General features: G+C 36.6%; 2 protein-coding genes across 24 annotated transcripts in view; both read left to right on the forward strand.

Annotated features, from left to right (window-relative positions):
* PPIP5K2 (diphosphoinositol pentakisphosphate kinase 2) overlaps window positions 1–13,522 on the forward strand; it is a 47,210-nt gene extending 33,688 nt beyond the window's left edge. For 3 of the 15 annotated variants that reach the window (XM_072922154.1, XM_030258765.4, XM_072922153.1), the window contains 4 exons: window positions 2,249–2,318; window positions 9,207–9,338; window positions 10,865–10,993; window positions 11,617–12,865. In XM_072922154.1, coding sequence (XP_072778255.1) covers window positions 2,249–2,318; window positions 9,207–9,338; window positions 10,865–10,993; window positions 11,617–11,720 — 435 coding nt within the window. In that variant the 3' untranslated portion in view covers window positions 11,721–12,865. Of the gene's footprint in view, window positions 1–866; window positions 1,041–2,248; window positions 2,319–4,339; window positions 4,460–5,331; window positions 5,395–5,982; window positions 6,126–9,206; window positions 9,339–10,864; window positions 10,994–11,616 lie in introns of those variants that run through there. The other 12 variants (XM_030258757.4, XM_072922144.1, XR_012052946.1 and 9 more) reach the window with 11 other exon arrangements.
* Window positions 13,523–20,097: 6,575 nt separating this feature from the next.
* The window catches only part of MACIR (macrophage immunometabolism regulator), a 28,328-nt gene continuing 23,219 nt past the window's right edge, over window positions 20,098–25,206 (forward strand). For 3 of the 9 annotated variants that reach the window (XM_072921960.1, XM_072921961.1, XM_030257763.4), the window contains exons 1-2: window positions 20,299–20,407; window positions 21,422–21,517. Coding sequence is in view for 2 of the 9 variants with exons in the window: in XM_072921965.1 (XP_072778066.1) it covers window positions 20,141–20,407; window positions 21,422–21,457 (303 nt within the window). In the remaining 7 variants the exon portion in view is untranslated. Of the gene's footprint in view, window positions 20,408–20,545; window positions 20,785–21,421; window positions 21,518–22,476; window positions 22,555–25,206 lie in introns of those variants that run through there. The other 6 variants (XM_030257762.4, XM_041711159.2, XM_072921964.1 and 3 more) reach the window with 5 other exon arrangements.

Here is a 25,206-nt window from a genome sequence, read left to right on the forward strand (position 1 = left end):
CCCCCCCCTTTTTTTTTCCCCTTCTGTAAGGTAATTCTGTTTTCACCTATGTCCGTTAATTTGAAAGGACACTGTCAGGTGTGAGATTATATCTAAATATTAATCTGGGTTATAGTCAGCAATATTTACAGAAAGAATGCAACTGTGACTGAGTCATGAAAGGAAAAAAAGCTGAGTTATAGTGGTAAAACAAGAATGTAAAGCTCATTGACATTGGGAAGCAAACTCTGTATTACAAAGAATGTTATTGCTAGTGATATGTAATGATGTAGATATTGTGGGGTGCTTAGCCTGACACTCCCTTGAAGTCCTGATAAGATGTCCAGCATCAGATACCTTTTAAGACATTTTTAAGTTTGGAAAACTACTACCAGTCAATTTGGTGCTACTATCAGTGAGTCAGTTGTAAAGTCTCAAAGGAAATTTTAAAATTTAAAAATAAGCATTCAGATAAGCTTATAGACTAGAAATGGAATCTGTTAAGTAATAAATAGGAAAGTTTAATGTACTTAGGAGGGGAAAAACTATTAAACAGTCTGTCAAGGGTAACAGAAGTTCTGTTTCCAGCATGTGAAAAATTCTTAAAATTATGCATCAATTATTGATAACAAATGTTTTCTCTCATATCTAATATAATATTAGTCTATTAGAAATTTAACTGAAGTGTTGTTGATGAAGAGATAAAAGTGAAACTGATAACTTTCTAATATTGTATTATTACTCTTCTCTCTTTGCTGTTTAATAGTTTTAAAGGTAGTATGTAAAAGGGTGCAAGCAGACTGAGTTTTTTTCTTTTCTGTTCATTTGGCTCTGTTGAATCTAACTTTGCATGCTTTGCTGTTTTTTGCCCCCTTTCTCACTTCCAGGAAGAGAGCCCCCTGAGTGTGTCTAGCCCAGAGTGTATTGGTACCTGGCTGCATTACACCAGTGGTGTGGGTACTGGGCGTCGAAGACGCAGATCAGGGGAACAAATCACTTCTTCCCCTGTCTCCCCTAAATCACTGGCTTTCACATCCAGTATTTTTGGCTCATGGCAACAGGTTTTTAAACTTTACTTCATTAAACATTTATGCATTCCAAGCAACAACTGTCTTTAAGGACATCTAATCCCTTGTTACGGATTATGTTTCAAGCAATACCTTCCACTTTTTAAAATTAAGTGCCAAGAATGTTTGGGGGAAAAAGACCAAGTGCATATTTTTCTACTGAATGTGTTACACGCTTTCATAAACATTTGATTTCTTTATAGGATTTGAAAATGTTACCACAGTAAAAAAGACTTAGTATACTGCCTAATGAAAGAGAATTATGCTTTGGTTTAGTTGTCCTTTAAGACTTTAAAACCAGCATTGCTTAATTTGGTGGTAGGTAAATTTTTAAAAAATAATAATTGCAACCAATACTATTTAAAATAATTTATTTGGTATTTCATGTTGCTATTCAAAACTTGTTTTGCATATATAATATTTTCAGTGGCCTGGTATTAACTATTGCAGGGAAAAAACTCTAGCACTAATAATTCTTGCAATCTATATCTGGAGGTATCTGAAACTCCCGACACAGTACATCATCCATTGACTCGTACAATATTTTGAAGACTTCTCCTTGTAATGGGGGGTGAGGGAAAAGCAGGGAAAAAAAGAAACAGTAAATGTTTTGGAATTACCAGTGAAGATCTAAAGCTATTCAGAATGTCAAGATATTGTTAACATGTAGGACAATGGATGGTGTTCTGTAACCATATCCTTTTACTTTGAAAATTTTCATAATTTATTGTAGAAAATTCTAAAATACCTTGGAAAAGTTTATATCAGCAAAGGCTGTGAGCATCTGAAGATTATACTGATTGAGCCTGTGCATGGTCAGTGATCATATGGTGTCCTCAATAGCTTGTCTGTCTTTCCTTCCCTTCCCTCCTTTTTTCAATACAGGCGCAGTTTAGGAAAGTGCATTTGGTAAAATGAAATAAAATGTCTCAAATGTTTGTTCTCATATCAGTCTTGGTCTGTGTCCTTTCTCATTCTGATGCTTGCTTTGCACCACTTCATTGCAAGGAACTCATGTGAAATGGACTCCCTTCAGAAGGGGATATTGCATGATCTCTCATGTTTCCTTTACATATTTTTACTAACACTTACCATACAGCTTATTAACACCTGTCTGTCTGAAACAGGCTGCTGTATCAAGTAAAATGGATGTTTCATGCTGCTGTTCTACTTTTCCTTATTTTTCTGTTTCTTACATCCAGGTCCTTTCAGAATGCAATAGTAACTTACGAACACCAAGAACTATTCTGGAACAAAAGCAGAGTGGTCTAGGTATGTGCCTATAGTTGAAATTTTGTTTGATGTTATCCACTTTTCATCTGCCTGCTATTCTCTATACTTGTATATTCTTTGAATAGCTTTTTTGTTAACAGGACCCAATAGTACTTGTTATCAGTAACATATGCTGAGTGTCTGCCTATGGACTGGACAATTTTTTTAGCAACAATAACTGAAAAGAGCAAATTGTTTGAGAACCTTCATACTACTGATTTTTTCCTGCTCACAACAGGTACACAGGATTGTTTTTAACATAAAGCAGGTTTTTAAGATAATGCCGTTTCTGATCGAGATTTTGGATTTTGCAAGAATATTTTGGATTAAAATGGCCTGCTCTGGAAACAGTTAAAACACTTTTCTTTAAAATTTCTGTTTCCTATTGTTGGTAATTGATGAAATTGAAGATGTTTTTCTGAGGGGAGGGGCATGGGGAACAAACATTCTTGATAGCAGCAGGGGTTTTGCACATACTCCTCTTCTAAAATTAATTTCTTTTTTTCAGCATTAGTACAAATCATGCTATAATTCAAAGGCTTCTTTAAAATTATCTTAGTTCAAGTGGTGCTTTTCTATTTCTTTATTAAAACAGGCATACATACGACTCATATGCAAAAAAATGAAATCATGCACTGCTGTAAATCAATATTGCTTTTTTTCTGTGTGTCTTTTCAAGGAAAATAATAAGTATAAATAACTGCATCACCTAGATGCATAAATTTAGAAGTAGCTTTTCCTTTATTCGCACAGATACGTGTTTTTGTATGTCTAATCTTTCTGTGATACTTTTCTTCCCATTATATTTTTCCCATAGCAAAATGCATACAATCAGGTGCTCTTGTTTACTGAAGTCCTGGTTTTTATTATGTGCTTGCTAAAGTTAAATGAATATTCTTTCATGTGACACAATATGGCTTGTGGAAGTTGATGTATTTCTGTGTAGATTATGGTATTATATTTGGTGTGAAAGGCTTTTGCCACAGAGCAGGCACCAATTTATTTTGGCTCATTGGTCACATGTGCTAGTAATGTTTCCCCTCATTGGACTGCTATAAGTAATGAAAGGAAGTATTGCTGGTTTTCAAAAGAAAATCTGCTGTTACTTATCTAAACTATAAAAGATAATTTCTGAGTGAAAAATTACTTCTCCTTTCAACTAGTAGCAAAATGTAAAGGAAAAAACTTGCAACTTTTTTCCCATTTTGTTCATTGTTGTATGTAAGTTTCATTAATGGTTGATGATTATAAAAGTTATTTTTATATTTTTATCTGTGGCTGTCAGTGATTTGTTTAAATTCCCATTCTAGTGGCAGGAATGCATGAGCTGTAACAAAGTACTGTCACTTGCATGGAGCTGTGCAAAAGTCTTCTCAAGAAAGGAAGTCAAGTTAAACTTGATGAAACTTTCAGGTTTTTTCAGTTTGTAACATTGTTAGTAATGGTAGCTGAAATCTGAATAGAATATTTCCAATTTGGTTAAGATTTTGTTGGGGTTAGAATTATTTCCGCATGCTAGGTCTGTGGAACTGTGTGAGTACTTCATAGCAGCCTGTCATCTCAAAGGTTGATTTGGATGAAAGCAATGAGCAGTATTTTTCCAGTTTATATTTGTTTCAGGAATACAGATATTCAAAGACACAACTTTCACATCATCATCAATCATTATCATCATCATCTTCATTTTGTTTTGTTGTTTTGTTTATGTTTACATTGATGCTAACTGGTAACTTTTTTTTACCAAAAGTGAAAACAGGACAAGAACTCACTTTGTTAAAGCCAGTCCTCTCTTTGCACATATAACAGAGTGTGCTGTTTCATGAGTAGAAGCACAATAAATTATGATAGTTTCAGCCTACAAGTCCCACTCTGACATTACAAGCATATTGTGAACCTGTCCAAGGCACTGCCAAAAGCTGCCTTTTGTGTGGTAAGAGCCATGTGCTTGCATGCTGCATGCATCCCCAATGTGAATGGACGAACACCTGGTTGTTGTATGTATTTTCTCTAACTCCCATCAGGGTCTCACTGTGCGGGCCTGTTTAGCACCTCAGTGCTCGGGGGTTCTTCAAGTGCACCTAACCTACAGGATTATGCTCGTACGCATCGTAAAAAGCTGACTTCTTCTGGCTTCATAGATGGTATGTGCACACTCTCGCACATGCACGCACGACCCATGTGCCACATTGAACTTCTAAAGATTTTTAATGGAATCCTAGAATCTTTGGCCTTAGTATTAATTTTATGAGTTTCTATTGCTTCTTTATTGCCCATAGCTTGGTTATGTTTGACTTAATAGCATAGTTAATTCTTGTTTGCCTTGAATTGAACATCAGATCACAGACTTGTAATGTGTGCCAGGAGATGCCAGCAAGTGCATATTTTAAGTAAACGGAAAGCTTTGGTTTTAAATTCTTTCATAATTTTTAACTCTGGTTTTTATCACTGCTAATTGATCTTGAAATTAAATAAATTATTTAGAGCATATACAAGGAATGAAATTATAAAGTAGAAAGTTAAATACTGATGGTGAAAATTTTAGGATTCCTGACCTTTTATTTTCATGGGGTTTGGATTACAAAGGAGGAGGAGATTCTTAGTTTTGGATAATCTGGCATAGAGAAGAAACTCATTCACTAGATTTCAGAATGTAAAGATAACAAAGCACACCTTCATAACTCTGAGGTGAAACAGTATTCATCCTGTTTTCCCCCCCACTTCACTTCTCAGTATTCGACTCTAACCTGAATAACCTTGTATGCCAGAATCACCAGCTCATTCTGCTTGTTTTCATACACGTCATTACACATCTTGTAGTTACCAACAATCCAAATTTTCTTCTTTTTAACATCTACTTAGACTTTAGCCCTTTTCCTTGGTCCCTTCTGCATGCCACTCACTTCTAATACCTTCTCATCTTTTCTTTTTTCCTTTCTTCTTCCTTTTCTATTTTAAAATCTCCCACTTTTGGTAGCTGTTACAAATTTCAGGTACCTGTTTTTCTCTTTCTTAGACACCACACGCGGTTCTGCTGTTAAAAGGTTTTCTATCTCATTTGCTCGACACCCAACCAATGGTACGTTTTGCTTTTATTTTAAAAACAAAATCAAAAACAAAAGGTTTCTTGCTTCATCCCTTTTATTTTTATTTCAAATACGGGGTGTACAGTATCATCCAGGCGTCTGTCGTTCCTAACTTCAAGCACAATTCCAAATATATTTGTAATCATTAGATAGCCTAAATCCTTTCTTTACCATTCATTAGTATAAATACAACATCAAAAATCATTACTTATAAAAATCTGTGGAAAAAAAATTAAGTGCTACTGTTAATCATGATCTCGCTAATAAATTATTCTCCAGAAGTTCTTGTGTGATCAGACTTTATGGTATAAGATACAGACAATGAAATCTTATCTTATTAGACATACACTTCTTGATAGTAGCTGTTTCTTCTTCGTCTTTCTCCTGCTGAGCTGATTCTCTGAGCCTGCCCATTCTAAAATAAATCGCTGAATTGACAGCTGGAGTTTATGTTTATCTTCTTGAAGTGATGCTAAATTACAAAAACTAAAGCAGAAGCTTTGGTTCTATTCCTGCTAAATTGCTATATTATTTATGGGACAAAAATTTATTTTAACTTCTCATACTTCTCTGTTCATCAGATGTGCAAATTACTTAAATATTGCACTAAAAATCACAGCAAGAGAGCTGTGACTTCTTGAGCAGCATTGACCTCTTGAGCTTCAAGAGTGAGAGTTAACTATCTTCAGTTTGCAAAATTTCTCTTTTAACACACAGGACAGAGGTATGTCTTTTTCTTCCTCAGCAAAATATTTTGCACCTCCCTTTCTACAAGATTGAATAGGCCCCAGATATATCCTGTTCATGAAAAGTTGACTCAGTCTTCAGGACCCACTGGACCTGAATGTAGCTTTTCCAGATTTCTTATGCAGTTTTAAAATGTGCATGACTGCTGGCTGAGTTCAGTGATATTGAAATTGCAGTGGAAATCATCAGTATTTTTGTGTTAGATTCAAAATATATTTGCTTAGAAAGAAAGTTTAAAAACAGAAGACTTGAGTTTTTGTTAAGCCTTGCTTAGAAGCAGAGTAGTATTTTGTTACATTAATTTTAAATCCATAGTGGCTTTTTTGCACTGCAGTGCTTTATGAAGGAAAACTGTAGTAAGGCTAAATTTATTTTTAAGATATAAAATTTATCTCAAATAGAAAAGTCAGGAGTCCATTTTTTATTTTAAGACTCAAACCAATATTCCCGAAACTTACATGGTCAGAAAGTAAGAACTGCATTTGAGAATCTGTGGCAAATAATAGAATTACTTTCTGTTCCATTTAGTCACTTTTTGTGATTCCATTCTTTTAAAAAAAGGATCTAAATAGCTTTTATTGATCACACTGATTGTTTTGATTCATTTAATGCAGCAGTTTTGCCACACATCTTTGACAAGACTAATGCATGCAGTATGAGCTCCTATGAACCCTAAGTATATTGCAGGTTTCCAAGGGTTCTCTATTAACATAACGCCATATTGATGTTGTTTTGTCTGTCCTCTGGACTATCATTTTAATTATCCTTGTCCCTTTCACTCTGTTTTTTTCTTACTTTTATGTTGTTGTCACACCCTCTTAACTCATTTCAGACTATATGCCCCACTCCCCACTCCCCATCTTTAGTTCAAGGAACATGGTGAAACAAGTATCTTCTGAAAGTGCTATACCTTATTTTCTGGGCCTCTGCAGAACACCCACACCTCTTTAGGTGCTGGTCCATTTCCTCTGTGGAATTTCTAGGCTCCAGTGGTATGTCTCTACAGTTTTTGAATCTTAAGACAGCAGGGTGGCTTTTTAAGATGCTGCGTTAACCCTTTCATTGGCTTGCCTTTTGATGCTTTAAGAATAAATACAGGCAAAAAACAAAGGCTGTTACTGTACAGGGAATTGCCTTCTTAAAGGGATACTGTCAGGCTTCTTCATCATAAAATTTATTTCTTATAACATCATAAAATATTTATCTGAAAACATTCAAATAAAACACTACACATAGATTTCCAGACTATGTTTTAAGCCATATACCTTAGAAATAAAGATACTACAATGACATGCTGGGATATGACTAGCTGACAGCAGAATTGTCAAACCTCAACAAAAAAATTTGGAGGGGAAATTGCTAAAACAAGAAAATTTTATTTCTTCTCTTTTTTCTTTTAAAGGGCATGAGTGCATTTTGGAATTTTGGAGTGCGTTTTGGAATTTCTGGTTCTCTGTAACATGCACTATAACAATAACAGTCACTAAAAGGTTAACCTGACATTGTCCCACCTCATTAATTGCAAAATTAGAAAAATTAATTCTCATTCAAGTGATAATGAGTTTTCTGTCAGGGAAAAGAGAAATCATACATTTTGCTGTAAGGCAACGAAAGGGTTTGCGTTTTTCATGCATGCATATAGTTATTTAGGATATTAATATGTATGGTAAACATCTTAGTGCTTACACTGAAGGCTAGCTACTGACTTATAGGAGAATAGAAATTAATAGTATGGTGGTGTTTCTTTTGTACACAAAACCCAAGTTTTCATGAAATGCAACATTTTGTTTATAATTTAAGTGAAGCTTACATAAGTATACCTCAGCTGGTTGAATATTGTAGCAATAATCCCCAAAATTTGAATATGGCCAAGGTGGATCTAAATATAAGTATAGATATTTGGGGGTTGAAATCTTGCTGAATTTCTTCTTTATGCAAAGTACTGATGGTGAGTGAATGGGCAACATTGGATATCACAGGAACATTGTTGCTTATTTTATGAGAAAGAACAGTTCCCAGGCATAATGCTATCTCTAATAAATGTACCTTGAACTGAAATTCTAAACATTATTTCATTCACTATTGCTTCTTCATTTAATTGTCTTGGAAGAAATTTACAGTATTGAATTGCAAAGTTGTAATGTTACAGCTGTATGTTGAAAACGCTAATGGACATGTTTTCCTTTATGAAATGCAACTGGATGAAAAGCTGTTTATTGAGTTACCAAACTTGAATCACTTTAGAGGACTGCAAATTTTTTTTAGCCAAGATGTTTAAATGCTTTTTAGCCTGTTAGTAATATGGATATGCATGGTTAGTGTATGATCATTACTAACATAGAAAAGCAAAGTTCAATAAATTTTTAGATTTTGGGTTGCTTTACTTACCTATTCCAATATATGAAACTTCTAGTCTTTCAATACTGTTTTTAAATGCGTAAAGGTAGGTGTGTATCTGTCTGTGAAACTATGTAACCTCAAAGTATAAAAATGCTAACAGTGGTTTTCCTTTGATATTAAAGGCAACAGTTTGTTTTCACAGAATACTGAAGATGATAGAACATGAATTCTGCAAATTTATTTCTTGGAAGATACAGCATTTTTAGCTCTTGTCTGCTTAACAAAATAGCTATCCTACTTTCTTGCATGAATGAGTTACCTATTTAGTCTTGTGCCAGGTGTCAGAATGAGTAGGAGAAATGCTACCTTTTCCTGACTTTTTTTTTTTTTTAGTGATCTGCTAAGTTTGTCTTAAAGGGAAATTATCTTTCATGAATTGATTTGGGAGTATGGTTTGGCACAGTTCTCATGTTGGAATAATTTATGTGTACACATGTACTTCATGTGTGCATGGGACTTGTATCCCATATATTTTATCTTTAGCTGGAAACTCTGGCTCATCTTGTTCCAACTCCTGTAATATTTAATTTCCATGATTTCAAGAGACTTATGCCTGCACGTGCTCACGTAACTAAGCATTTTTTATCATGCATTACTGCAGTACCTTAAATCTTGTCTTATGTTTGGAAATCTCTTTTTTTATTATTTTTTCTTTTAGGTTTTGAACTGTATTCGATGGTGCCTTCTATTTGCCCTTTGGAAACCCTACACAATTCCTTGTCTCTGAAGCAGGTGGATGAATTTCTGGCTTCTGTTGCTGCTCCATCAAGGGAAAATCTACAGGAGACATGTACTGGTTATAGTTTATAATTACGTTAATTTTAAATTCTTAACTGTTGTCTAGTTAATCTTTGCAGTGTTTGCAGCTAAAGTAAACAAAGGATACTGCTTTTGAAGAAAATTAAAATGTACATAAACCATAATTTTACATTTTGCACTATCTTTTTGTGGGTATGGACATTTATAAATAATTGAAGTAACATCTCTGTTGGCTGAGGTAGTAAATGAAGGATTTAATGAAATCATACTTAGTTTATTTCCTTTATTATTACATTGACTTCTCTGTACCGTCCACACTCAGCTCAATTACAGGTAATGCTTTTCAGGGAGCATGCAGTATTCCCAGCTTTATATTGCAATGTTCTACTGGCAGTAGCCTCAGCAGAATAGTGTTCCATTTACATTTAAAATGTCATTATTTCCTGTTTCCTTCAGTATTACTTGGGGTTTCACCTGTAGAGTGCTTTGCATTTACTTAGTTTGTAGCAGTTTGTGCTGTGTGTTTAAAGTTTATGTGATCTTGAAAGGAAATACAGCTGAATTCTGTCCGTGTGCATATGTCTGGGGAAATGATTTCCTATCGTGATTCTACTGTGAATTTGGAAATGGTTTCAGTTAGGTCAGATTTACCACATAATACGATGTGTCAGGTGATTGAAAATCATTCTTCCTGAGGAAGTTTCTAAAAACTTATGCTTTGATCAGGAAACTTTTACTGTTTCCTGATCAAAGCACTGATACAACAGTATTCTACCTTTTTGGACTTAATCCTTCTTTCTACTACAGGATTTTTCATTTTTCCCCCATTATTTTATACAGTTTAGATTTTAATCAGCAGCTTATTTGATAGGGTAGGCCTCCTATATTTGAGAAGGAATATAAGCAATTTAAGAAAATTGATGTTACTGAAAAAGAGCTCTGAGAGGCTTGTAAGTATATGAAAATTCTCAGCTACTTAAAATGTCTTTATACTGGTTAGAAAGTTTGTGTGTCTCCAAAATCAGTTCAGGATTGAGAATATACAAGATGAATACTGAAAACCAGAATGTCCTAGCATATGGTTGTCACCTTTCTACCAAGGAGTGATTGGAAAATAGACCTAATACAATTAAAGTTATAGATGTTTAGTTCTCCTGCTTTCCTGTACTGTTTCGATGTTGCCTAGAGATTAATGCGTTGTGTGGACATTTTATAGACATATTTGATTTAAAGCCTATTCAGGTGCAATCTTCATAACCTATGAGAAATAGCACAAATGCTTTTGCCAGTCTTCAGGCAAGGCACCTGCTAATACTGCCTGAACATCATGAACTTATGCTGTTGCTTTCTGTGGTAAAAGAAAGATTTTAAGATTTGTCTTTCATACTGTAAGGTTTTGACACTAGAGTCAAAAATTGGTAGCTGAGCAGGTGGTTCTATAAATGTGGTATCTATTTTGCTGGGCGGATACACAGTCTTGTGGCTACAGTTTTTGACATCTGGTTTAGGTCAGAGTATTGTTATTATTAATGGTTCTTTTTTCCCTCATCATTTCAGCTTCTCCAACTTACATGATGCCCCATTCAGGAAGAAAAATTTCTTTAAATACATTTACCCCTGCAAAAATTCAACCAACTCCACTTGAAACTTTGCCTGAAAGGCTAGTGGTGGAGAAACTAACCTTATGTAAGTAAATTCTGTCAAAGGCAGAATGATTAACTTGATTCGTTCCAGCAGTATAATTCTTCCTTACATATTATGTGACTTCATAAGGCAGCTTTTTCTTAACATTCCCTACATAAGTAGAATCATTTTGTGGGTCAGTGAGAACTCAATAGCATTGCACAAATAGCTTTAACAGTCAAACTGTGTTAATAGTTATTTTCTCTTATCCTCTGAATTGTTTCATTTTTCTATGGCCTGACATTCATGAGCTTTTATTTTGAATTATGACAGCTATCTCCAAGTAAGACAAAATAAATTTATTTCTTTAAATGGCTGAATTTCTAAGATGTTTTCTGAACACCTAATGTAGAGCTCTGTGACTCTGTTCTGACTAAAGCTGCCAATAACATGATGCAGTCAATCATTAGTATGTTCAGTCTGCACTGTTGGCCCGCTACACTGTCTGCTCTTGAATGGTTGTGCTGTTTAGGGACCAGATTTCACTTGGATTTCTAATTTCATTAGATAGTGTAGCTTATTTGTTTCTGTGCTAGATGATAACATGTATATTTCTTGCATTTGATAATTTTTAGCATGGATATTAAGTGTAAAACCTAATACATCTTTTCTCTCAATCTGTACAGCTACCCTTGGATGTCCTGTTAATGTATCTAATATTAAGCCATCTCTTGAAGAGGCCTCACTAGATGCAGAACTTTGTGGTGAAGCTCTTTCTGAGAAGAAATGATCAGACAAAACTGGAAACAACTTATTAAACGGTTCTTTAGTGTGCATTCAAGCAAATTAATGAGATGTCAAAAGCCACTTCTGTCTGCATCTGCAATTCATAGTGCACTTAAAAATCTATATACATGGTTAACTAGTGTGCACAGTATTTAGGTCAAACGTCTTTTCTCATTTTCTAAAACATAGTATACTTATCAGTTTGACGAGCATCACAGGTTTTAATGGAAAAGCTGCACATGAACCTTTTCTGTGTCTTCAAATATCTACTGTAAACATGCACAAAAAGAAGATGGTATGTAATACAGTGGCTCTGTTGTTGTCACTATAATGAAATCATTTTCTGTTGTCTTCATAAACTTCTATTTTCAGGAGTTTATAATCTCCTGTGAATTTCTTCTGTGTGCTAAAACAGGACATGCATCTTGACTTTTTTTTAATTTAACTACATTTCCAAAGAGATCTCTTTTCAGTGGTTTTGGAGATAAGCAGATATTTCTGCATTTTAATTATATTATATATATGCTGCAATAATTAGGCATGATGGAGTGAGTTCATGTATCAGCACTTTTGATTACTCTTTTTTTTTCCTGTGTTTACATCAGATCTGTAACATTCAAATCTACCTTCTCTTTTATTGTTTAGTACACATACTTGTATACAGATACCTGTATGTCATCCATCAGATAAAACTGTCTTTTATATGTGTTTTATCAAAACATATATTTTATCAAAACTGTCCTCTATATGTTTTTATCAAAACCTTCTTTTGCTTACTAAAAAAGACAGTTTTATTTTCCTTGCCATGTGTTTCTAGAAAAAGGTTATACTAAAAAGCAGGTTTTGTAGAATGAGAAATGGTTACAGCTGGTCTGCTACTAGATTTATTCTAAAAGTAACTATTCCACCTATGATTTATTGTCATCCTTTCAGCACAGAGAGAGACTGTGTACTACCAGAACTCATACTATTCCAAATACTCAGGATTCATCATGGCCTGGGAATTTTCATACCTCCCTGCTTCCAATCTGCTGGTTGACAGCAACTCTCAAAAAAAAAACCCCACCAAAAAAAAAAAAAAAAGCCCAAAAAAATCCCACACAAACCAACCAAAAAAACACCAACAAATCAACAAAAAACCAAACCAAACAACAAAAAAGCAAAAATAGTTAAACATTTTATGAGATGCAAGAAGCATTTCTAAATTGGTGGAACCTGGAGTTATGATGTTATCTAGAATTATTATCCAATCTAAGTAGTTTTTGTAATTTTTTCTGTGGCATGAAAAATACGGGGTTATGAGTACCCCAAATGTATGAAAATATAGACCCCTTCTTTAAATTAAGTGGCCAAGTAGTAAGAATGGACTCTGTAACTGCAAGATAGGTAATTTGTTTCATGTTTCAGCTGCAGAAGACAGCTTATGAGTAAAATACTTAAGTAGGGCTCTTACTGGTCTCCAGAGCCAGTCCAAGTTGCACTAGTTACATTTACTGGTTACTAGTTACATTCACTTTGTCACAGGGCGTTTACCATATATGAAATGGCTTCAGCAAATGATTTCTAACAGTGCTGATTAAATACCAAAAATATGAAGGGTTTCACAGCTATGTATTTCAAGCATTTCATTTTCCATAGTGTTACTGTGTTACTTAGAATGTTGGTCTTGGATACAACTGAATGTACCCTTGTTTACCGTTTAAAAAGAAAACCTAAAAATTTAAGTATATGTATCATTCCAGTCAACCAAAGCTGTGGCATAACTTTTTTTTACGTGCTTCTAAATAAAAGCAAGGTCACTAGCAACTTCTCTGTATTGTATTTTCTTTTAAAAGTGCTTTGAAGTATAGCGAGTAGCTGAAAAAGTCATCTCACTGGAAGACAATTTACATATAAGCCAATAATTTACAAATAAGCCAGAATTACTCTTGGTGGTAAGGACATGGCATAAAAGAAATGACAGTAACATTTTATACTGAAATCACTCCTGAAAAAGATAAGTGGTAGTCATACATTCCACAGTGATTTGTTGTGTTCCAGAATGGTAACGTCAAATACAGGACCACAGTGAGTACTCTTCTTCTTGCTTTTGAGACTGACAATAGGACACAATGTGAACTGCACAGATTTGAATCAATTTTTAATTCAGTTTTTAATGCAATAGCACTTTCTCTCGCATTTAAATTTTTTGAACTATACATCCTATTCCAACCAGATTTGGTGGAGGTCAAAGAATATGTTTACAGAAAATCAGTGGTCAAAATATGACTGCGACTCGCAAAATATTATCATCTTGCAATGTAGCTTAATTATTTAGCTTGGCATTTCTTCAAAAATGAAGCATCATTACAAAACAAAATGAACCACAAAAATGTGTGTGAAAACACCTAAAATTAATTTAAATACGGTTTTATGTTTCTTTATTATAATCAATAAATTTCAGTTATGTTATTATCCTAGCACACAGGGGCTGTTAAGGGAAAGCAGATGTGCTTCTAAAGTTCAATTTTGTAGAAATCCATATAAACGAGCCTAGGGAGGTATGCATACAATAAATAATTATACATGTTATCATATAATAGTATTTTAAAAATAATGATCATACATGGAACAACAGGAGCAAAACCAGTTCAAAGGATAACGGCAGAAGACATGTAACAAAGATTTTTAAAAGCTGTTTCAGTGCAATAGAGAAATGGCAGAATGTAGGGATTTGAGATTACCGTATGTCATCTAACACAGAAAGAAGCTCTGTTCCTTTATTTTTCCTGCATTTTTTCTTAATCAATTTACAGCAACTGTATTTTTGACAATCCCATAAGTAACTTGCTAAAGAAAAAAATCACAAAAAACTTTTGTAGAAAGTCAATTCTGCAAGAAGCAGTATAAGAAAAGAAGTGTAATTTCTAGTAGTAGTTCTTACTTCTTTTATGTTTCTTTAAGTAGTGGTTTTCATTTTGCCTGCTTTTTTGAGGACAAATTTCATTTTTTAAATGCTAATGTTTTTATTCCCTCACTTAGCCTTAGAAACAACCATCTTGTGCTCTGAAATACAGAAACTGGTATAACACCAAAGCAGTCCACAGTACATTACTGTGAAAAACAGATGTTGAATAAAAAAAATAGGCCAAATATTTTATCTATAAAAAAGAGAATGTGTGAGCATACGAATGGCATCATATATGGACCAAGGAGGAGGAGAATGCACTAAATACAGAGAACATCCACATCATAAAAGGTAGAAGCTACTGTAGAAAAGACCTTACAGGAAGCTTAAATTCTTCATTGATACAAAACCAGTTCTAAAGTGGACGTGCTTTAAAATAAATATAAAAAGACTTGGCTGAAAAATTGTCACTGTGCCACACAATGTACAAACGTAATATATAGAAATAGACTTCTAATCCAGAGTTCTGAAAACTAGAATTTACAGATCTCCATCCTGTTCAAAGACATAAGTCACTGACAAGAGAAAACAAGGTAATTGGGTGACATGCATTTTGCAACAGTTCCAGAATAGTCCTAATATAATGGCAGCCTCTTTGCTTCCAACAAAGCTTTTTTGGTCTGAGTGCACGTGTCTTTCTAGAGCTCCTATTTAATCTCTCAGAAAAATTAATAACTGCTCCTTTATTTAATAAAATTACTATTTTTTGTATACTAATAGAAGTACTAAAAAATTGTGAATGTTTTAAAATATAAGTCCATTCAGACTTCCTGTTGTATTTGTTTTCAGACACTTGATAGCTTTTTCATTTGTCTTTTGGGTGACGGCTGGGAATATGTTTAGAGTTATATTATTATATGTAAAACTTCCGTAAATTATTTTAAAAGGCTACTCTGGAAAGCATTATAAACTGTTAATTTAATCTAAGTCTGTAGACATTTTTAAAGAGCACTCGCACAGAACATGTAGAGGTACAAATACTGAAAAGTAGAAAGCAAAATAAAGGAGAAAATCTAACCAAAAGAATTCAAAAGATGGAAATGAAATTGGATTTGAAGTAGAATGGAATGAAAAAAGCAAAAAATTGGAGGTTCTTGCCTTTTCTAGCTTCAATATTAGTTACGAGTATGTAAACATGGACTAAAAGTCCGTGCAGCTCTAGGCCACAAAAATTAAGAACAATGCTAACGCACCTGAATACATCCAGAAGAAGACAACCAAGCAGGTAGAAGGGTTGGAAGGTCTGTCCTGCAAGGAATGGTGGGGTTTGGAGAGAAGGAGGCTGAGGGGCAACATCACTGCTGTGTTCAGCTCCCCAAGGAGGGGAAGTGGGGAAGGACAAGCTGAGCTCTGCTCCTTGCAATTCAGCAACAGGGTTTGTGGGAATGGTTCAAAGCTGCATCATGGGAGGTTCTGACTGGACATTAGGAAGCATTTTTTTTTTTTCTGATAGGATGGTCAAATGCTGGCACAGGCTTTCTAGAGAGGTGGTTCATACCCTGAGCCTGTTGGTGCCTCAAAAACAGGCATATGGATAATATCCTTTGTTGCAGTGTGGTAAGGCGGTGGAAATACTGCAGCCTTCTTTGAAATGTCTCCTTCAGAAACTGCTCGGAGTAAGGCTGTGAGAACAGCCATTTCAAGTCCATACACACACAAGTGCCACAAATAGCTCAGTGGAGGAAAGACAGGAAGGGTCTTTGCTGTTACACTGCGCTCAGGACATGCCTTTTCCCCATTCCCCAGGACCCCTGTGACTCTGATCAGATAACCCTGGACCCCTCCTTCCCACCCTGACAGGGTTGGCAGAGAGCCAAGAAGCCCTCCCTGTCCAAAGCCTAGATAAACCCCTGACATTTTCTGTTGGTTCTCTTTTGCCCCGCTCTTTCCCTTGGACATCACAGAATAAAGAGAGCTGGACAACATACATCAGGGTAAAAGCCTCTTTTGGAAATCTTTGCCTATCTCCTGATATTCATCCCCTCAAAGCCTCGGATCTCTGGGCTAGCCTGATAATTTAGGGGTTGAGAGGGGGGGAAATATCACTTTGCATTATATATTCCAGCGAGGGCTTATTGCATCCAGCACACCAAAGGGACCAGAGACAAAAGATGAAACCATGTGGTCTGCACGACTTAAGTATGGGGTCAGTGACCAATGACCTGAGGGCACGGGGGGGGGGGGGGGGGGGGGAAGGGGCAGGGTAAAGGGCAGAAACCTGTAGGGGGGATGAGGGATGAATAATTGGGTTGGACAGTGTCAACTGGCCAGTGGGGGAGGCAGTCTGATGTAGATTGGCAGTAGTGCTGCAGAGCATCATGGGTTAGGTCCTCTCCATCAGCTTAGGTGGGGAAAACACTATGATACAGTCTTGCAAAGCAAGTCCTGGGGATTCCACTGGGGGGGAGGAGTCAGAAGATTCCACAGTCCTTCATAATGGGCTTTAAATTTCGTCAGCCCTGACGTGGTCAGGCAGTTAAACTAGATGATCACTGTAGGTCCCTTCCAACTGTTCTGTTCTAGTCTAGTCTAGTCTATTCTTTCTGTTAGTAATTGCCATACATTTTAAACTCAACATAGGGCTATGCATTCAATCCAAAAGCAATAAAGTTAAACAAGGACCATAGGAGTACACAGTAGTTTAGGATGGAAACAGCTTCAGGAAGACTGTGGTCCAATGTCTTGCTCAAATGAGGGCCATATGTGGGACCAAACAATGTATTTAATGCAGCTTGCACTTGAGAGCCTTGGAGGATGGAGACTGCACCAACCCTGTGAGCAACAAGGTCCACTCACAAACATGTCTTCATCACTTTACTTGCTCCTTAACAATGTATAGTTTGATTTTGATAAACTTACATTCAATTAACAGCCTACAGCAAAATTGGCAAATATTTTCTGTTGCCTCTCTCTATATATGTGCACACTAAGTGCAGATTTTAATAAAGACCAGTACAAAATTTCACTTACATTTCCCAGTAACGTTTAGATCTCAAGGTGTAGGACAGAGTGTGTCTTTTCACGTTGAATAGTTCCGTTTATCGCTCCAAGATGCTTTGAATCAGAGCTGGTACTAACTGAAGATCTGCAAAATGCACAAAGCTCTAAACCCACCACTTTTTTCATATTCTTTCCTGTGTTTATGTTCATCAGGCAAAATTCACTTGCTGAAATAGCTGTTATTCCAGCTGAAATCAGCTTAATTAAGCAAAAAAGTCAGTTTGGCCAAATAAGCAAATCAAGAGATGCTTTTCACACTTATCAAACTTATTTTTTTAAATTGTTATATCAAAAATTAAGATGGTATTTTAAAAATTATATGCTGTACAATTTTTGTTTAGGTTTTAAGTAAATTTTCACTGTATTCACTGTCTCCTAAGTTTTTAAATTACCCAATAAAGATTTAAGAAATTATTAAACTTTTGAATTTGGATGGTAAAAGTTGCAAGTTATATGGCAATATGTAACATTTCTTTCTTTGCACCCCCCACCCCTGCCTCCCAATATAATGTTCTTCTGCCACATCAGCATACCTTCCTCAGAGCTCCTTTTCTCTTCCCTGCCCACTCTCAAATTAGTGCTTTGGTTTTTATCCTGAATGTGGTTCTGGATTTCCAGCAAAAATTGTGTTTTCAAAATAATGGTTACAATCCTTCAAAAGGGGAAGAAAAGTGAATATTTAATAAAAATGTTTGTCTCATTTGGCAGTTTCCAATGTACAAACACAGAATACAGGAATAGCAAGAAAAAATAAGCTTTTTGATAAAAGGACTCTGGGGATAATAAATCAGGAAGAGCTTGAAGAGGATAATAGAAATTGAGCTGTTTTCCGTGTATTTTACCTTTAATAGTGTGTTTACTTACAAATTGTCTTGCATTGTCATTCTAATTGACTGTCATTGATGTGGGAAGCTACTGATGAGCACAGACAGTCTAAGATGTTGGTAATTCATGTTCTGGCCAGCATAATGCCAAGAAAATGGCTTGTAGTGGTCTCTATCCCTCTCTGCTGCAGGAGGACTAAAGAGTGTTAATCAGATCTTGTGTGGGAAAACAAAGCCCAAGTTTTCTAAAGAATCTTTATTTTCCATGTAAAATCTTGGATGCCTTGATAAACATTGCAAAAAAAGCAGTGAAATACAGTAGTTTATCTTGATAAAATCTTAACAGCATGATTGCATTGAAAACACAGAATTTTGAAAATTATGGGGATTTAGGAAACTGGAGGTTCATTTTCAAATATTTGATTTGGAATTTGAATACTAGCTTTAAGAGAAGTCTTTGGGATCTGCCTTTCTTTTGGTGCCCAGGAATTTAAAGTTTTGCACCATTTGCACCATGTTAATTCTGTCATTGTGATAAATGTTAATAAATTATACAGCTAATTAAATACAGGTAATTAAATACTAAAATATTTGACTGCTGTCTGCCCTCTCCTCCTTGGAACTCCATTTCCGAGTCTGACTGAAAACTCAGTTGACAGTGAGAGCAGGAAGTTGTTGGGAGGAAGTTTGTTGGAAGAAAGTTGTGATATGCTAACTGACAAGATCTTACAGCCTCATTTATACCTTGGGACAACATAGGAAGATGGGATTTCCCACTCAGGCCAGTACTGCAGGTGTCAACATGAACCAAAGGTGTTTGTGTACTGCGAGCAACATGGAGCATCATAATGCCCCTGAACTACACTCCAGTTTCCTTTTCTTAGACTGCTGCTTGACCAGATACATTCCCCATGTTCCATGCTAAATTTCCTGAGATAGTTCTTAGAGCGCTTTTGTGATCTTGCAAATCCTATGACCCTAAAGGACTTGCAGAGCCTGTAATTCAAATTCCTCATAAAAACATTGGATTTTTATTTCTCTGTTGTTTTTTGTAGCTGAGGATTCCAAGGAACACAAATTCCAAGAGCATTTGGGTGCACAGCGGTTAGTCTGGAGGCATATGGGATGCCAACACCCTTCAGTGCAATTCAAGATCCAGAGCACCTGCAACTTTCTTGGAAGGACCATTGGGACTAGAGGGAGAACAGAACATGACCTTTATACGGGGGTCATCCATGCTTTCCCAGTCAGACTAAAACTTCAGCTCTGTGTTTAAGAATGAGTCTTTAAAGACTCAGTTTCAGAAACAAAACCTAACTTAAGTCCATCCCTAGGGGTTTAAGAGCTGTGTGGTAGAGCTCGTAACTGTTATTAAAGTGGAAGAACAGGACTATGACATCAAACCTTTTCTTCCCCTTCCCTTTTACTTTACTTACAAAAGCCAAGGTAAGCAATTGTTTGTAAGGTTTGCTGCATCAATAGCATCTTTTCTTGTGCAACAAAATGCAATCGAGAAATTATTTAACTGGTTGTTAGCAAAACCTGTTACTAAAGGTTTGTTATCTAGTCAGTGTTCGAACTTTGTAGGGTGCTTGGAAATACTACAGAAGTGGGCGGAATTCCCATTTCCCATGATGAGAAAGTCACCAAGAGATGAAATGGTTGCTTGATCCATTATTACAGCTGTATTACGACAGAGAACGGCACGGGGGACTAAGGCTTATTGAACCAGGCCGAGGACAGGTGGAAGGCAGCGAGTCCGACGCCGGGGATGGAGGCGGAGCTCGGAGCGGCCCGGATACGCTCCGAGGAGCGGCCCGGATCCTCTCCGAGGAGCTGCCGCTGCGCTCCGCCCTCAGCCGGGCGGGCCGGGGAGCGGAGCGCCCCGCGCGCAGCGGCTGCTGCGGGGCTGGGCCGCAGGTGAGAGAGGGGGGAATTCACCCCGGGCCCGCGGCCGCCAGCGCTGACCTCGGCTCCCGGAGCCGGCTGCGCCCAGGGAAGGGCCGTAGGGCGGGACCTCTCCGGGCTGGGCGGTGGTGCCGCCGGCGGGGCGGCCTAGGCAGCCGTGCCGAGGGCGGCTGTGCCCGGCGGCGGTGGGGCCGGGCGGGCCCTGCCCGAGCAGCGCGGGCCGCGGAGCCCGCCCTGCGGCGCGGCTGAACCGCAGCGGGCAGCGCCGCGGGAGCTCCCGGCGGCCCCGGGCAGCGGCATTCCCGCGGTGATTCCCGTGTGTGCCGGGATGCCGGGAGGTGCCGTGCCGGGCCTGCAGCCTGCAGCGAGGCCGCTCCCCGTGCCACCCGGTGGGTGACGGTGTAAGCAGTGCAAAAGCCATTTGTTTGCAGCTATATCTAGTGTTAGTGTGTGTGTGCATTTAGTATGCGTAAGCGTCTGCTCAGTTGCAATTTAAAACACACTGGCAGCTCTATACTCAGACGAGATAAACTTGAATATGACCTTACTATTGGATATGACAGTGACAACGTGTGCTAGTGCACAGCCTTCTGTGAGTAACTTTATATTTCTTTGTAGTAAATTTTGCTTAGGGAAGACAGACTCAGAGTTTTATCTTAATATTTACTGTATGGCTTGTGAAGCTCATTGACTGTCCTTGTGCACTCAAAGGTATATTAAAATTGTTACTTCAGAGTACTAAACTTGCAGGCATGTTTTAGCAGTTATGTTAGCAGGCATGTTTTTCCAGTTATGTCTCTGCACATTTACTGGAAAAATGTCTTTGAGCAGCTGCAGTGCTGTTTTGAGTGGTATGCAGAACGTAGGAAAACAATCTCATATCTTAATTCTCTGTATGTCTTACTTAAAAGCTGGTTTATATATAGTTTGCCTAGGATAAATGTATTCTTGATTACAGAGGAAATAAGAAATGATGAGCACTAACAAATCCTTCTTATGAACATGTCTTTGTTACTGTATCTCTAGAATGGGCCAGGATGTCATGCATGTGTGCTTGCATAGCTGCATGCAGAAATGAATCGATGTCAGAAAGCTGCTTCTCCCACCATCCTCCTTCTGTTGGTATGTTTTGAACCATATTCCAGCTAACGGTGTGCTTGCTTCAGTTGCCTCTTTTTCCCCTGAAGGAAGATCATTTGTTAGGATAATGAAGATAGAGGAGCATGGTTCTCACAGTGGCTTTGAAGCAGAGGGAAATGAGGCAGTGGCAGTGCAGTCACTGAACTTAAGCTTTGTGTAAGACATTACAGTGTAGCTTTCTGTACAGTCTCTTTTTTGATCAGCCTTATGCTGCTGGCTTGGCCACCAGCAATGTATAATTATTTGCAGATGTGGTGTGGTATTGCAAAGTCAGATGAGTCAGAAATGAGTGTTCCGAGAAGAAAATTTCTGTTCACACTAGTTGTTAGTTTAATAGAAATTTACTGTGACTGCATGTACTGTTGGGCTTTTGTTAATTGTTACTTTATACTTGCATTACACTTATTTTAAAGCAGTGTTTAAGTAAGGGAAGGAGCATTTGAGAAGCAGACAAACAACAAAACATTAAAGCCTTTATGTACATTACTCTAGTGAGCTTGAGAAAGGGACCTTTATCAATGTGGATGGTGCAAGTGAACATGAAACTGATGCTTTAAGTTTTAGGTTTCATATTTTCCAGATTCTGCACTGCTTTAGTATATAACTCTGAACTTCACATAAAGTGTTAGCAAGTTCTTTTCACAGTTTAGTTAGACGAAGCAATCCTTTTCCAGCCTGAGAACCAAGGACACCATTGCAGCTTCAGGCCCAAAAAGTATAAACAACAGCAAATTGAGGAGAGCAAACTCGGAGGGTGGTAACCTGAAGCTGTTATTGGACAATTAACCCCAATATGCAAATGGACCAAAAATTATAAAAGTGTGAAACCTCATGACCAGTTGTTCATCTTGGGTATAGCCATGGCCGGGCTCTTGTGCTACCCAAGATGTATCCTTTGAAGGCCTTTTCAATAAGTACTTACTTTATTCCTTTATCACTAGCATCTGTTCTAGGTAGTCTCTCAAGGCATCAAAATCTTTCCACCAAATATCTAAATATCTGCTGCAGATTGTAGCAAGGTAAGACAAAGAACAAGTGACTTAAAGTCACTTCTTTTTCATTAAAACTGTAAAACTAAATTGCATTGATTGAACATATTTTTTATAATATTTGTGAGTAGGTCTATTTTTAAAGTTTTTTTCCTTGAATAGCTGTTCCTAGTCAAAGGCTGGATATTGCACAATTTAGGCTGATCATTTCAAAATAATGTCACCAGAGCTGCACTGACTTGTAAGTATAGAATACTACCCACCCTTAATTTCTTTTCTAGCACAAAAACAGTGGAGACCCATAGTCCCATTAGAACTTTTGCTTTTAAAGAAAATAAATCAGTATTATTTGTTGAAAACTGGAATACTTTAAGCACTCTCCTTTTGTTTATTTGTTTGTTTCTGTCCTTTATTTTTAAAAGGCAGTTTAGTTTTTTGTTGACATTTCGGGTTGTTTAGTGTCTTCCCAAGTGGGCTAACCTGAAAATAAGAAAAACTGTGAAAATTCAGCTTAGATTTCAGTTGATGAAAAGGTGGGAGATGAAAAATTTGGAGAAATAAAAATGAAATTATAAGGGAAACATTATTTTACTTACTAATCCAATAAAGAATAAAAATTATTTGTGTTATAATACGCACCAGCTACTTTGTGTATATCTCACTGTTTCATTTTTGGATGAGTCAGCATAGTAAATAACCACCTTTATGCTGGCCAGGAGCATCATTTTACTGACCAAGTGAAGGGGAAGTGTTTATCTGTGATTCAATCCAACAAGGAAGTCTCATTTTCCATGTGGGAGGCTTTAAATATTTTAGAGAACTTACTGTCTGTTAAATACTTCCATCTGGCATTGCTTGGCAGAGAGATGTTAAATGGCCTTGTTTCCCGCCATTTTATTTCACTTCTGCTTGCTAAGTCTGCTCATACAAAATTCATTAGTCTGGTCAGACTCTTTACATTCCATGTTTCTCCTTTCTTTGTAAATTGTATGCTTTGTCATGCTGATCTGGTCTGAGGTAGTCAGTGGTGTTGCTAGCTGTAGTTTCTCAGTAGTGCACTTACCGTCTTCAAAGTTAAGAGGTAATTTTCCAGATCATAATAGTTTTCTGATTGAAACACTCAATAATAACAAGAATTTAAAAACTGGTTCCTGCTACTTGGAGCAGGAGCATATTAGTAGAAATTGATGTAATAATCTTTTCAAAAAGAACACTGTAAATCCTAGTTTTATATAAACCATGTGATTGCTTGGTATACTGGGTAGCTGAATGGCCTAATTTTTTACCTGTTGAGAAGAACACACCCCCTCCCTCCCCCCCGCATACACACACAGGCTTTACTAGTTGTTTTGTAGCTGTTGTTTTACATTACATTCTGAAGTTACTGCTCTGGCTTTATTAATTCCGTAGTATCAATTCATATTTTCTTAAGGTCTGTAGGATTATAGTGTATATTTTCTGCATAATTTCATTTTGAGGGAGTAAATCTGTGCTACACTTAGTTGTTACTCCATCTGAATATTGTCTTATGTGGTGCAACAATTTCATATTGCCCCCATTCTCTTTAGGTTAGAGGAGTACGGAATTGCTTGTAAGGAATAGCAAACTTTTTTTTTTTTCCCTTCAGACTGCAAGGGGAATTATGTAGACCTTTTCTTTTACCCTTCACAAGGACACAATTGAAATAATTAAAGGTGTCCTCGCTTAACACATGCTGGGCTATTTCACTTACTCCTGATGTCTAACAGATAAAAATTTTGTCTTTTAAGTGCATTGTATGTATCAAGTAATGGCAGCACAGAGAAGGGATAGTGTCAAAACTGGCTTGATATCTCTATTTAGGATGTTTGATTCTTTTACAGTTGCTATCACCATTGCTATCTTCATTCTGCTTTTTCTTGTTGCAATTACTATCACTTTATCAATGTGACATATCTTAGTGATTTTTAAATAAAAGCATTGCCTATGGCTTGGCATCTAGGAGGAAGAATCAGTTCTGAAGAAAAAAAAACATTTACATTGCAGAAAGTTAATGCTTATCTTAAAGGAAAAAAAAAGCATGTTGTAAAGTCAATTCAGATTCTAGCTGAGGAGATGCCAAATTACAGAGAACCAGTTATTTTGTTAAGAGTAACTTACGGGAGTTCCAAAATAATGTGGACGTTCTACAAAGCATAAAAGTATCAAGGGAAACTGCTCTTCATCTTTCTTTTTTTCAAATACTAAGTAATTAAAGTTTGTATTTTGTAAGTCACGTTTCTTTCCTCAGAAAGACCATAAGTAATGCATGTAACAGAAGAAATAATAGTTTATCAGAGAAAAAAAACCAAACAAACAAAATCTTGAGTGCAGTGAAGTATGTGGCAAGAAGTCATTTCAACAATAAATGATTTACAATGCATATATTGTGATATCAGGCCCTAGTGTGTCATGCATGTCTGATTTTCATTTGTTCCATGTTACGAGAAGGATATGGATGGTATCTGACAACTTTGTTGAAAATTCAATAACCAAAAATATTTTTATTTGCAAAATGTGGAAATTTTGATAGTTTTACACTGAATGAACTATCTCAAGAATATTAATGCATTCTTTGAGGTCATACAGTGATTTTTTAATAGTTAATCTAGTATTTATCTTCATTATTTCTCTGCTCTGTGTTTTAGACAGTTTTCTTAGTGT

Source organism: Taeniopygia guttata, chromosome Z, assembly GCF_048771995.1.
Source record: "Taeniopygia guttata chromosome Z, bTaeGut7.mat, whole genome shotgun sequence".
Taxonomy (NCBI): Eukaryota; Metazoa; Chordata; class Aves; order Passeriformes; family Estrildidae; genus Taeniopygia; species Taeniopygia guttata.